Below are 14,850 nucleotides of genomic sequence, written 5' to 3'. Positions count from 1 at the left end.
AGCGGTGGCGGGGAAGAGACAGAAATCTTTAATAAATAAATTAAAAAAAAAAAAGAAAGAATACTCTACCAGGCCTGGTATTTTCACATGGGTTCTGGAGACTGAACTCAAGGTTTTGATGCTGGGGAGGCAGACACTTTACTGGCTCAAGCTACCTTCCAAGCCCTCACTGTGGTTTAATGGGCATTTCCCTTTTCCCTGGCAGGTGCTAGCATCCCTAGCTAGACCCAGTTACCCTTTCCTTTGGGAGCTTGGGGAGGATTTTTCTCAGATGGGTTGAAAGAGCTGCAACAAGCCGTTAGTGACACTACCCAAAGACCCCAGCTCTAACCACATGGTGCAGTCGGAGGGCAGCCCAGACTCGGCAGAGCCATGGGTTCCATCTGTCTTTCCCAATAGCACAGAGGTCAGGCTATAGGCAATCCACATGCTTCTCAGTGTGTTCCAGAGCCATGGGGAAGAGATCAGCCCCTCCTTCTGAGGGCACAGGAGAAGGGCAAGGTGGTGTTAGGGACAGAGATGGAATCTTCTAGAGGTCTGTCTCAATGAAGGAGAGAAGAGAGTACAGAGTGGATGCTCACTGTCTCTGGCTTTATTCTCTCCTGCTGGTCAGCACTCTGGCCATGAAGCCATGGGCTCCTTACAAAATCCAATGTCATCACTATGCCGTCAACATCCAAGAACTATTAGTGAAACATACCCCCTTTTTTAGAATACTTGGCCCCACACATTTCATTATATCTGTACAATTTTGTGCCCTCTCAGCTGATAGAACCCGGGGATGTGTATGCTTACTAATATTATGAACACATATCCTTAAGCATTTCCTATGTTAAACTAAAGAGGAATTTCTTCTGATACCTTCCATTCTAAGTGGTTACCATATGATTAGGCTCTAACCCTAATATACCAGCTTAAATAGCAACCGTAGAGCTGCTATTTTGTGTCAGCTGTTCATAAAGGTGACCTGACTTAACTCTCTACACTGCCGTGGGAAGATACTACTGTCCACATCCAACAGATGAAGAAGCAAGGACACGAGGCACTGTTAGATTAAGTATTTACCTAAATTCCCGTAGGAGGTAGACCAGAAAAAGAAGCCTATGTTGTTGAGACTCAGTGTCCACTTAGTGACAGAATGTTCCTGAACCTGGGTTCATGTGAGATGGAGAAACTGCCATACCTCCCAGCTCCCACCAAGCTGTCCTGGAGAATACTCCTCCCCTTCGGAAAAGTTCACTGAGAACTTGCTGCTGAGCTGTGGCCTGACTTGACAGCTCCCTTAAAGGGGGTGCTGGAGCCATGGCAAGGATCTGTTCCCTGACCCTGTGACTTCTTGGCCTCTGGCTAACCCCTGCTGTGTGAGATCCTGCATTTTGAAGAGTTGGGAGTGATTAACTCTGAGCAAGCTGCTCTGCTTTCATAAAGTTAAAAAAGAACAGCGTTTCCCCCTTGTTAATTAAATCGTGCACAGAGAAGATAAATGTGCAGCCCACACTTGTATCTTCTAAAATATCAAAGGCCCCATTAGTGGGTCTTGTGTTCTGCCTCAGGCCGTTTCTCCCCATTCCTGGTGGTAACAGGGACGCGGAGATGAAGTCCTTCAGAGAATTTACCAATATGAAATGATTTGGCCATTCATTTATTCATTTGTTACATTGAGGTGAATCAGAAAGAGGCAACCTGGATCAGTGCAAAATATTCCAGGGATTTCTACCTCAGTTACTCATTGACCTGGAAATTTCAGAAATGACAGACGCGCGTGCGCGTGCGTGCGTGCGTGCGTGCGTGCGTGCGTGCGTGCGTGTGTGTGTGTGTGTGTGTGAATGCTTTAGGTCACATTTAAACTACTTCTTGACAAACCAGGGTCCCTTTGGTACCTGTGTTCTGTTGGTGAATGTTCCCTGACAGTTGGTGGCTTTATTTGCCAGACTCACAACAAAGGGGTCCTTCAGCTTCTCTGGGCGTGCTTCCTGAGACCTGTGCCTCTCCTAGGCCTCACAAAGGTGTTATTGTTGCCTGCTTGCTGTGTTCCCAGCACCTGAGACAGATCAAAGGTACTCAAGACCACAGGCTCACCCTCCTGACATAGCATTAAAGCTGATGATTAATCCCTTTAGCCTAAAGGTCTCTTCCCAGCAGCAAGTACAAAACAGGGTGGTGGAGGGGACTGTATTTCCCGCCCAACGCAAGACAATAAAATGACATTTTATGACTGCCATTCACTCTACCCAAAGCAGCTGCCCATCAAATTTGTTAAAACCCCAACCATTGTCCCATGTAAGCTATTTATGTTACTGGGACACTTTTATAGGAACATCATCATTATTTTGAAATCTCTACGATGTGCATGTCATATTCACATTGGATAAAATGCACATTATCCAAACACCGTATGGAACAGTCTTGCCTTTTGTGTGATGGAGGAAGAGCCTGAGACTTAGAGAGGTTGAGTGGTTCACTCGGGTCACAGGGCCAAAAGAGATACAAGTAGATTTTACAACCTGCATCTGGTAACCAGCAAGCCTACAATCTCCCTATTCTGCACTGGGCATGTGATAAGCACTCATGATATCAAGCGGTATTGAAAAAGAGAGCTCTGTAAACATACAGAGCTAGCTGTAAGTTCTTTGTTCCAGAAACTACCATTTTTGTGACATTGAGGAAAGCATTAGAGTTTTCTGTCTTATTTTCCTAATTTGGAAAAATTTGACACTGTAGGGAAAGTCAGTAACACCCTGAGAAAAAAGTGTGGCAGTGAGGTAAGCTATGACGTCAGCTCATATCCACAGGGGCTGACTGCTTCAATGAAGGGACAAACTCGGACTTGTCTGAGACTCAGACTTGAGAAGCTAGATAAGTTGTGTCCCACTGAAGACAGCAGTGATTGAAATGAGTTTAAGTCATTTCAGTGAGGACAAACTCACAGCTTACACCCACATCAAGGGAAAGGAGAGCTGGCTCACTGTTCCATATTTCATTTCTGGTAATAGAGCAGATTTAGCCTTTGTAGGTCTGTCCTTCCAGCACAGTGCTGCTGGAAGAGAGTGGGTGGGACTTCAAAAGCCAGTTAAGTGCAGTGTCAAGAGCTCCAGCTGAAGCCGCTTCTGAGGACCCTGAGCCACAATATTTTATTATAATTCCATCTCATCTATGAGGAGTCTATGCTGCCCTTTTGTTCCCAGAGTTTAGCAGCCAGGACAAAAGAGAAAGATCCAGTCAACATTACACAGAGCCTTGAGTTGTGAAGAAAAGCTCAGTTTTTAATAGCTTTGCTGGCTCTTCGCAGAGACTTTGCCCTGTAGCCGACTCCACTCTGTTCATCTCCTCCTCCTCCACTTTCCCCTTGGTTTTACTCATCTGGGAAAAATCCAAGGGGTCGTCCATCTCAGTTTAACAGAGTAATGACTTTTAAATAAAAATATGGTAGAAATGGGTACTTATCGAAATGGAATGCTTTCAGACTCATGCATTTAAAAAAGATATAAATTTTAGGGCAGGCACTAAATTGTACTGCAATCTTGGAGAAAGCCTTCCCACTAATTCATGGAGAAAAATTAACAAAGTGAAAATTGCTTATCAGTGTTCTTTTGAAGTCATGATATGCAGCCCAATTCTATAGATCATCAGGACGCTCCCAGGGAGATGGATTTATATCAATGGAGGGAGAGCTCAGTGGCCAAGGAAAACAAACTGGCATTTCAGGGGAGATGTAGGTACCCGCTGAGGAGAGATGTCTGGATGGCTTTGTCATCTTTGGGACCCAGGTGCACTCATGGAGTATGCTTTCACCTTTTTCCAACGAGTTGGCCTCTGGAAAAAGACCTGGCCAAACCTAAGTCAGGGTGGGGATGGCAGAGGGAGAGACAGAAAGAGTGGAGGAGGTGAAGGAACCAATAATTCAAGATTTTGCCCAGGGCTGCTGCCACTGTATGGGATGGCCTTGCCTTTGTGGCACACTTACCCCCATGTGACAAGATGATGTTCCGCAGATGACAGCCAGCCGTGACGTCACTGGCTGTCCTTCACAGATGAGGCCATGACCTCTCAGATCTGCTCCAATCACTCCTGTGAGAAAGTAAAACCAAACAAAATCTTCTTAAGAAAGAGACGACAGACAAGAAATCTAAAAACAAGCAAAAAGCACGTTTTTTTTTTTAAGGCCACATAACAAGGAGAAGAATTCCATGTGTAATTTCAAAGATTATAGAATAGGAAAACCAACCAAATGAACAAAAAAATCTTGGCTATTCATGGGCAAACTAGAAAGCATGTTCTGTTCTTGCTTGACTCTGTCCATGTATGGCATCTAACCTTGTCAGAATAATACCAACTATAATTATTTACATAAAAGCAGCAGCCATGAAACATCTGTGCCCATTAAATCCCATTCTCAATGCTGTGCATGACAAGGATCACTTGATATTAACACTGTCTAGCAGATATAATTAATGCCATAGACAGACACCGAAGGAAAAGCAGATTTGCAGAGGCCAAGTGACATGTCCAAGGTCAAAGTGCTAGCAAGAAGCAAGTCCTTCTGTCTGGAATCCCATTTAACTCATTGTATCCCAGTGCCCAGGAAGGCAAAAGCAAAGGAACTGGGTGATGCCTGAATCTTTTTGACATTCATGCCTCCGTTCTTATTTCTACTTCCTCACAAAGCTCCAAGTGTGAAAGGTGAGTTCCTATTCTAAGAATGCCATGCAGCAGGGAGCGTCCCAGCAAGAGAGGGTGTGGGGGAGGGGTGTCCATACAGCTCCCTGGGTTCCACGGTAATGGGAGAGCAAGAGAGGTTGCTAACACACAAGAGTTAGTAAGAGTTCCCCCACCTTCATTTACTCAAATATCCATCTAGAACCTTTGCTTCTTCTGTTTTTCTTTTTGGTGCAACATGCTGTAGGAGCCAGTGACATGCAAATCTGCATGATGACAGTAGGAAGAGGTGACAGATGAGCAGGGTAGGGCAGGCCCTGGGATGTGGAGAGAACAGCTTGAGCTCATGCATAGCCTGCACTACCCTGCTCTCAATCTGCTCTGCAGGACGCTCACTTGTTCACACCTCGTTTGTGCGAGCTCCTTCTTCTGCCTGGAGCACTATGCTGCTACTCTTCAACCCCTCTCCCAGATCAACTCTTGGTTAGTCTTCAGTGAGCGCTACTTCCTCAGAAAGGATTTTTTTGATCTTCTAGAAACTTTGTCGTCTCCCTGTCCAATAATCTCTGGACCTTGACTACGCCAGCACAAGATACTGGGAATTTTGAAATATCAAATTTCTCGATAAAGGTTGTAAGAAGTTAGCACTGTCTTACTCACTTGTCCACAGTAGTTGCTAGCCAGGGCGCAGACCGAGAGTAAAAAAGAGTGCTTATAAACGCACGATTAATTAGACAAGACCTTGCACCCCCATGCACACAGGCTGGTGAGGTAGAGAGAACCTTAAATGAAGAATTTCAACCCAGAAGTATAAGTCCCCATGCAGAAACCACAAGTCTCAAGTTCAGATTCTCCAAGACTTGCTAAGCGAAAGGCAAAATAGGAGATGTCACAACAGGCAAAAAGTCTGCAGATATTGATGGACTCATTTGCTTGCCAAAGCGGGAAAGGAGGAACTGACTTGGGGGAGCAGTAACTGGCTCCAACATTTTTCCCAAGTCTACCTTCAGGCCCAGCTGCTCAGATGTCCAACAGCATGGGAAGTCTAGTTCTTCCAAAGCCTCTGTCAATCCCACCAAGGAGGTAACTGAGGTCTTGAACCTATCTGCTTTCAGATCAAGCTTATTGTTCTGTTCTTTAAGATAGAGGCTGTCCCTGTAGAATACAATGCATAGTTGCAGTCAAGATTAGCCCTTCCAGGAGATGTAGGGGCTAGAGGAAAGAAGATACCCTCATCCAAGCCAGGGGTCACATGGAAGATGCAGTTTCATGGCTGTCAGCTCTGTGGAAAAAGTCACAATGGCTCCTGTACCTTCAAGTGTCCTTCACACCCAGACTACAGTAACTCAGCCCTTTTCTCCTCACTAGAAGACTGGCCTGTAGCTTCTTAGGTACAGTATCTGGCTGACATGTCTGTGTATGAAATCCCTACTCAAACACACAGTGCTGACATTTTCCAGTGTGTTCAGAGTCACCTGTTTAGGACATTGGAACTTTGGAACAGAAAGAACGTCAAAATACGAGCAAATTGTAACTGTCTCTCTTGTATGACCTTGCTATCAATGTGTTTTATTTTCTCTGTAAAACAATCTACTAATGTGCCTGGGACTATTACTATTCTCATTTTACAAATGAGGAGACTGAGGCTTAGGAAGGAAAGGAAACATCATCAGGGCACAGGGCTCTTAGAAGCAGGGCTGTGGTTTATACTAAGATAATATGACTCCCAAGTGTGGGTTCTTCACGACGAAGACTCAGGTTTTTCTCCAAGGCCAGGGAGCCAATGTTTACTGTCTAAACATCTCGAAATACTGGGGTCTCAAAAGTATTGGTGTGAGATCCCTGACAGAAAGTAGGCAGACAATTGTTGGGCCTTAGTGTAACAAAGAGCTCAGGGATTCCTGCCAATGGACCTCACTAACTGGTTCCATTTGTGTGAAATGCAGGAATTCCAACATTACAAGGTCATTCCATTCTAAGAAGTCTCAAAGATGAGGAAAGAAGAAATTGATGGAGTTTGACCTTGTGTCCCCTAGTTAGTAGTCACTATGGATTTATCTACGCTTAGAATGTAACAACTAGGGAGTTAAAATGAGAGAATAGTAGAATCTGTAAATAAACATCTGTTATAAAGTAAGAAAGATAATAAAATTAGTGTGCTGATGTTGATACAGTATTCACAACACAGATGTCTAACCAGCAGTTGACTTGTCACTGTCACCAACACCATTGTCATGTCCATCACTATTGCATCACCCTCACGTGAACTATCTCTAAAGAATCCACCGTATCTTCTACTGCTTCACGCAAACATCAGATACCTAAGATAATCTGGGTACCATGGTAAGCTCTTTTCATACTCTGTATTTAATGTTCGCAAATTATTCATAATTGCAAAAAGTTCTTTAAGTGGTAAATATCTTTCTTTCCATGGGAACAAAGAATCAGAGTGTTCAGCCTTTGGGGGTCATGCAGATACAACAACCAGCACCAATATTTGACATTGTTCTCTGGGGCTCTGAAACCCATGATTTCTCATTGTTTTCTCATTTTCTGGTCTCAATTTAATTGTCATATATAAGGTAAATGATATTGGAAATGTTGTGTACTGTGGAGCATACTGAGTGCCCTAGTCAACAACTTGAAACATCCGAGTTTTAGTAACCCTCAATTCTGGCAAAAATTTGAATTTGTCCCCGTATTTGTGAAATGAGAGAATGGAACCAAATCATGGTTCTTCCTCAGCTGTTCTCAGTACATACTATACTCAGGTCTTCTTCTAATACACCTGCTGGAAACCTAAGAGTGAACTGTTCTTTCAGGACCCTTCCTCTCCATCCTGAGACAGACACCAGCCACACTTGGGTAAAACCAGCAAAAAGCTGCTCTAACAAGTTTTCCACTGGGGAAGGTTCTTTATACTGCTGGGTGCCATCATGAACTCAACAGCATCTCACAGGTAATTCACTCCGTGAGACCACAGCAATCTGAACGGTGCCATTTTCCTTTTCCTGAGACCTCGTAGACCTTGGAAGGACTGCCCCCAAGACAAGAGGTCCAACTACAATCAGGGAATAGCAAGACATGGTGAGTGGGGAAGCCTTTTTGCTTTCTGAATAAACACATTTCTGAATAAACCTACAGGTCACACGCCTACACCGGGAAATGATTCATGGGATGAGACTCTGGCTAGCACAGCCTTCCACAATGCTGGGGTCCTTCATACAATGTATGGTGTCAGTTTATTCTGAATTCCTCAGAAAGCTTGCTGACCAGGAGAATAAACAACTCAAGAAATAAGCACTGAGCAAAAAATAGTCACCTTTTAAACCAGGTGTGTCCTCTGAACCTTGCACAATGCTTAACAACTGGTGACTGCTCAGTTGATTTTTTTTGTTGTTAACCAACAAATACTTTTTGTGTTGTTTTGAAAAATAAATATGAAGAAAATAAGCTTACTGATTCAAGAAACCAGATCAGTGCCTCCCACTTACGGACGGACTCTCTCTCTCTCTCTCTCTCTCTCTCTCTCTCTCTCTCTCTCGTCGAAATTTGGCATAGTTCATATAAAGGAACATGGTTCAAAACAAAACTTAAAAGGAAAAGTGAGAACAAGGGGCAATTTTCTGCAGCACGTCCACACTCTGCTCCCGCACCCCATCCATCTCCCATGCGGACATTCGCTGAGCCCCTACCGTACTCACAAACAGAAAATCTAAAGACTTTGCAAATGTTATGATTTAAGAGTCCATTATCCTGTAATTTATCCTACCACAACTGCTTTGAAATTTTTATAGGGTCATATGGAAGAAAAACATCCCAAGTTCGAGCATTTGTGTTATAATTATGTCCCACTTTATAGGTATATAACAGTACTTTAGCGTTTGCAAGCACCCGCCAACACTGCATCCTTTATTCCAGTTCGGTTTGAAAGAACTGAATTTCAGAGATGTGAAGTAATTCATCACATGCTACTCAGAGGCAGAGGTAGGGCTCACCAAGGATTTACTGAGTCTCTGCGTCTCAAGTGCTGGTATCTGGAAAGAGGATTCTCTTGACGGAACAATCTGAGACCCTTCACAGAAAAAGACAAAAGGTGAATTTTGAACACGTCTTGGGACTTCATCACAACTCTTGTTTCAGCCATTAGAAGGAATGAGCTGACTGATAAGGTCAATCAAATGAGTTGTTTGACTAAGCTAGATGGCAAGTTGGCATTCATGGGAAGACCATTCTGCATGGACCACCAGCCTCCTGTGCAGAACATCTAGGGGCAACTGTAAGGTCCTGGATGGGTGAGAACTTAGCAAAGATGTTTTCTCTGCTCGAGGCCTAACTCTGGTCTACATTTGGACACACAATTCTATAATTTTGATTAATATTTATTAATATTAAATCAAAATGTTAAATTTTTGATTTAATATTAATATAAATTAATATTTGACTAATATTAAATTAACATTTAATATTAATATTTGATAAAATTAATATAAAATAATTAATTTAATAATAAAATCTATTAATTTTGATTAATATATAGAACCTAATGTAATGGGTTGACAAAATGGAGAAGTATTTAAAGATTCATTCATCCTGTAACTTTGGTTACAGTTCAAATCCTTTTTTTATGCCTCAGTTTTCACATATATGCAGTTAGAAAACACCTTCTTCATAGGATTGTTTATACATGCTAATATATTTAAAATGCTTAGGCCAGTCATATCCAGTAGCACAGTTTTTGTACATGAATATGTTCTGTGTTGGAACTGTCCAGTTCAGCAATCAGCAAGCAGTTCCATGTCACTACTGAGAAACTGAAATATGGCTTGCAAAACTGAGCAACTAAATTTCTATTTTACTCAATTTTAGTTAAGTTAAATTCAAATCCCCAAATAATACTAGCGATTTATCAGGTAGTACAGGTTAGCCCAAACTTCACACTGTATGCATGTTTGTTGTTTCTTTTATCATTTTGTTATTACAATAATTGTTATTTAGTTTGATGTATTTCCTAATACTTAGACTTTGATTTTGGGTAATGCTTTGAAATATAGATATGGAACCTTTTCCATTTTGATAGACATTGATAATACAAATTTACAAAAGTGCTGTGGAGATTGACAAGTCCAGATTGACAATGGTTCTGATCAAATGAGAGCTATGCAATCAAGGAGCTACATCAGTGTCTGAACAAACAGGATTCCCTGTAGTCTTTTTCACAGATCCTGGAGCATGTACCCTTTGCTCCCTTTGGTGGTTTGAATGGGAAATGTCTATTTCATTGAGCATTTCCTTATATTGCTCCCTGTATCTAAACCTTTCTGGATCATGTCCCTCTGTGTCTGCAAAGCAGGCCAGCCAGGCAGGACACCTTCTGTGCCCTAAAGGCTGAGTCTGATCCTCTAAAGTTGTATCTATTCTTTTCTTTATCTGCATAGCTGTCTTTCTCTGCTGCATGATGAACAAGCTGAGACCCAGAAAACCTTTCCTTTAATTAACATGGATTGATTGTATATAGAATTTTGTAGGGGTATATAATCTTCTTCTATTGTTGCTGAATGAATGGATGACTTGTCGCAACAACTCATATAAACCCTTAAAGTACTTTTTAGATGACAATAGCACATTCATCATGGATAACTATTCTGGAATTTTATGAAAAAAATTAAAAAGATTTGTCATATACAACAATAAAATTAACAGAACCTCATACTCCGCCTTTTAAAAAAATGTCAAAAACTACTTATAAAAAATAACACTTCTTTTGATTATTGGAAGATTGCTTTGTTCCTTACACTTTGCAAATAGAAATTGTATAGCAATCTTGAGGTGATTATTGCCACGCTGGTCTATAAATAAAGGGAATGGGAAAAGTTTTCCTTTAAGATTTATTTTATTTTTAATTGTGTGTGAGAGAGACAGAGAGAGAGAGAGAGAGAGAGAGAGAGAGACAGAGAAAGAGAGACAGACACACACAAACACACACACACACACACAGAGAGAGAGAGAGAGAGAGAGAGAGAGAGAGAGAGAGAGAGGACTCCACAAGTATGCAGGAACAAGTGGAGGCCAAATCAGGACAACAGTTCCCCCTGAAGGTAGACTTACAGCCATGTGTTAGCAGCCTGATGTGGGTGCTAAGATATGAAGTCCTGTCTGTAAAAAACTGCATATGCTCCTAACTGTTTGTTGATCTATCCTTCTAACCTCAGAAAAATGTTTTGGAAATAATTTTCTCAAGGTCATCACTATTAACAACAGGAGAGTTGCGAGGCATATCCAGATACATCTGCCTCTCACCTAGCCTACGCTGCACTAATTCATAGTGCTTTTAAAACAAAAACAAAAAAACCAACCCCATCTTTTTATTTTAGTTACTTACAATGATAGTCCCAGAAGGCATAGTTGAATAAAATGTCTTTCAGAATTGGCTGTCACTATGCTACTACACTAAGTCCACAGTGTTAACCTGGAGACGGATATATGCTGAGAAGCAGCTAAAAGGGAATCTACAGTCATCTTGTTCTTAAAGTGTTCTTTCAAAGTCTTCACTTCGAAAGAAGTGTGCTCTAGAATTCACCCAAAAGACAAATCCTGAAAGAAGTGTGCTCTCGAATTCACCCAAAAGACAAATCCTAAACTACGTTTATCTTTAAAAAAAAGTCCCATGTTCAAGTACATATGAGCAATGCAACATGGATGCAGTAGATTATATATCCATGCTTGTGTGTGTGTACACATATGATTATTAATAACTACTTAATAATAATCAAACAAGAGGTCATGAATTTGGAAGTGATGGGAACATGGAAGGAGTTGGAGGGGAGGAGGAAGAAAGGAAAGAAATAATACAGAAGTAATACTCATGTACAAAGTTCTCAAAAAGTACAGCTGAATTTTAACAATCCCTATAATTTAAGTCTAGGGAGATTTCACACACCTTCACAATGCCGTTGCCCCACTCCAGGGCCTGGAGTGTAGTAAATCTTATGGAAATAGCTGAGCCCCTTGAGAACAGTGATTAAGAGAGAGAGAGCTCTGGGATTGGATGGCACAGTTTCAAGTCTTGCAAATGAGTGAAATCTTAAAAAAAAAAAAAAAAACCTTTTTATGCCTCAGTTTCCAGAACTGTCAGATTAGAGAGATAATAGTTGGTAGCCCATGGGCTTCCATGACCTGGAACAGGTTCTGCCACATGCTCATCTCCCTTCCTGCCATCACCACAGTACTGCACTCCTAGCGCTGGAAACAGGGCTTGGCATGGCAGCTCAGACACTATTCTAACTTGGTGTACACGTTGCCAGACTGACTCCATCTTTTGCAGATGAACCAGACATCTGCTTCCTGTCCTTCATATACAGTTCATGACAGAATAATTCAGAGGTGGGGGATATATCAGATAGTGCAACAATTCAGGCTAATGTTGTAAACACTGCCATTAGTAAGAGTAACTCAAAAAGTTAATTCAAATGTGCAAAAGCCATAATTACCCAAAGCATCATATAAACTGCAATCCAATTTGTGATGGTGTTAATCATTTTTGTCTTACTGACAGACTCTTCCATAATTGGAACTAATGAGAAACCAATACGAAGTCCTAATGGCAGTTGAGGAAACAGAAAACCAAGAACAGACCCTCAGATAATTGGGTCTTATTCCTTTGTTCCTCGTCTCTACCCAGAGAGATCAAATCTCAAAGGCTGGCTAATGTGTAATGGCTTGGAAATGTGAGACTTACATAACACTAGCAAAATCCCTAGTGAGGAAAAAGCAAAAGTTTGATTTCTTTTTAACCTCAACAGGCCATCCACACGACAGGTACCTCATCATCCATACCTTTATAAAAGACTTACAGGGGTCATGCACAGTAAAGTGTCATGTTGAAATCCAATCCTACTCAAGTTAACTCGCAAAAATTACTTTTTAGTTTTTTTTAATAAAAAAAATAAGAAAATTCACTTAAGTACCACAAATGTTTACTATGGAATATGACCTTAAGTGGATTCAAAACTGAAACTCGAAATCGTTCAGTTGATTGTTGACATCTTGCAAATGAACTGACTAACACAATTACTTATTGATCCCTAATAATAATCCAGACGTCCAGTATCAAGTGCTAGAAAACTAAAGATAGAAGTTCTTCCCTCTGTTCTACAAGATTCCAATCTACTGGGTGTGGAAGGGACACCAGAAGATACTGACAAAACAGTCAGTCAATGAGCTAAGTCTCAGGGGAGGGGAGGGCCTCCAAACTTGACCTCTCTCGGAGAGCCAGGGGGGTTCAAGAGGCAAATGAGGTAGGAAGAACTATGCCAATTTGTTGGGAGCTATTGGGGGCTGTGGACCCCTGGACCCTGAATTCCCTGTGAGCGGCTTGTTTTTCCTCTGCTTGCAGCTGCTCTGAGCAGAACTACTTGTTTTCCTCTGCTCTGAGCAGCCTGCAGCTACTCTGAGCACGAGACCCTGATGGCAGGCTGGTGGGGCTGCAGCTGAAAGATCCCGAGAGCTGGGGCGTGGCCAGAACCCTATATGAGCTTCCCCTGAGCACAATAAACTTGGCACTCTTGTGACCCATGTCTCTGTGTGTCTCTGCCTAGTGTTTTTACGTTTCTGGCTTAATTCCCGGCTCGCGTACCACGTACTGCCTGTAGTGGCCCTGGACCTACAGGCGTAGCCTCCACGTAGCGATGTGCTTTACACCAGTTAGCAAGGAAGAGTTTGAGGAAAGGGGGGCGTTTTGGATAGATCTTTAGACAAGAGATATTAAGACAAGGCACAAATGAGAAGAGTGGTTGCTGGGTTAGCAGCCGAAGCAGATGGGGCTGCACGCTGAAGAACTTGGCTGGTCTCGGTCTGATGTCAGTCAGATCTAAACCCAATCCTCGGCTCTACCTCAGTTCGCTGTGTTAACCTCTACATGGAAACACACCTCTTAGAGCTCCAGGTTTCTCAGCTTCAGGCTAAGAATAGTGCCTTCTACTTCATTCAGCCATTATTCTCAGGATTTGTGTTCGATGTGCTACAGGAAACGCTGTCTCACTACAAGCTGTACGAGTGTCCTGCGCATGTTGGGCTGAAGGTACTGGAGAAAACTCAGAAGGACCTCTGAAGCAGGAGGAAAAGCCTTGTGTTTTCTGACCACGACCCTGAGGCAGGTCATCAAGCCTCCACATTACAAGTGCCTCCCAGAGATGAGCCTCATCCTTTCCTCGAGGGAGAAAAGCTCTCAGAGAAGCCTCTCAACAGAGGTGGCACAGAGCCGTCCCTCATTCAGTACTGCTGGGCCGTACTTCCTGCACTCTCCGACTTCCCACTTTCTCTTTGTAAAACATAGCCACTCAGTGAACCATTTCTTTGGGTCTTCCTGGCCAGGAGGGTGCTCACAGCACACGTGCTATCCCTCTTGTGCTACAGGGGCGGCTGACACAAGTTCCAGGGAGGTTTAGTAAAGGTAGTCTTTCTTCTGCATCATTATGTCCAGAGCCTCGGTCCTGGGCAAGCTCAACCAGGCTGTCACTATGTGAGACACACAGCCCTGGACCTGTGACACAGGGCTATTAATACTCTCTTCCAGGGAAAACAGACGTTGGTTTTCTCCAGCAGAATTTCCATTGCCAGTAGACAAATGGTTTCATTTAAAAGATTATCTGCAGTTTCTCTTCCTGGAGATGGAAAAAGGAAGCAGTAGTCCTGACAAAGCAACCCAAGAGACACATCAGGAGGACCACAAGCGGGCATGGGAAGGCTTAGATTCCTCAGGACCCATGAGCTAAGGACACAGGACTAACACATCAAAGAGAAAGACCATAATCAGCAGGCAAGTTCCCCTTTCTCTGACATCTGACTGCACCTCCTTGCTTGGGATGGACTTTGGTTCCCTCGCAAACTCCTAGAGGTTTTGTGGGGTTAGTTGAACATTGACAGGCCAAAGCTTGGAATTCAGTCTAAGAGCCAAAGGCAGGCCCCGTTTCTACGAGGCCAGGAGTTCCCCTGGAGAGTGTCAAAGGCCCCGCTACACCTAGACTGATTAATCATGCCTGGCCCCAAGCTTCAAACAATAAAGGGACTGAAAGGAAAAACAGATCCCTGAGGCTGGGTTTTATTTAATTCTATCCCTTTTTCCCCATCCCAGGAGACCCCTCACCCACAGAGTCAGGCTGCAGGGCAGGGAATGAAGTGACATGGGGGCCAGCA

General features: G+C 42.8%; 1 protein-coding gene across 3 annotated transcripts in view; it reads right to left on the bottom strand.

The window, feature by feature from the left end:
* The window catches only part of Fggy (FGGY carbohydrate kinase domain containing), a 373,913-nt gene that overhangs the window by 152,151 nt on the left and 206,912 nt on the right, over positions 1 to 14,850 (bottom strand). For all 3 annotated transcript variants that reach the window (XM_013348239.2, XM_026781785.1, XM_005352745.2), the window contains exon 8: positions 3,965 to 4,068. In XM_013348239.2, the coding sequence (XP_013203693.1) occupies positions 3,965 to 4,068 (104 nt within the window). The remainder of the gene's footprint in view (positions 1 to 3,964; positions 4,069 to 14,850) is intronic.

Source organism: Microtus ochrogaster, chromosome 10 (genome assembly GCF_000317375.1).
Source record: "Microtus ochrogaster isolate Prairie Vole_2 chromosome 10, MicOch1.0, whole genome shotgun sequence".
Taxonomy (NCBI): Eukaryota; Metazoa; Chordata; class Mammalia; order Rodentia; family Cricetidae; genus Microtus; species Microtus ochrogaster.
This window is presented reverse-complemented; position numbering and strand designations above follow the sequence as displayed.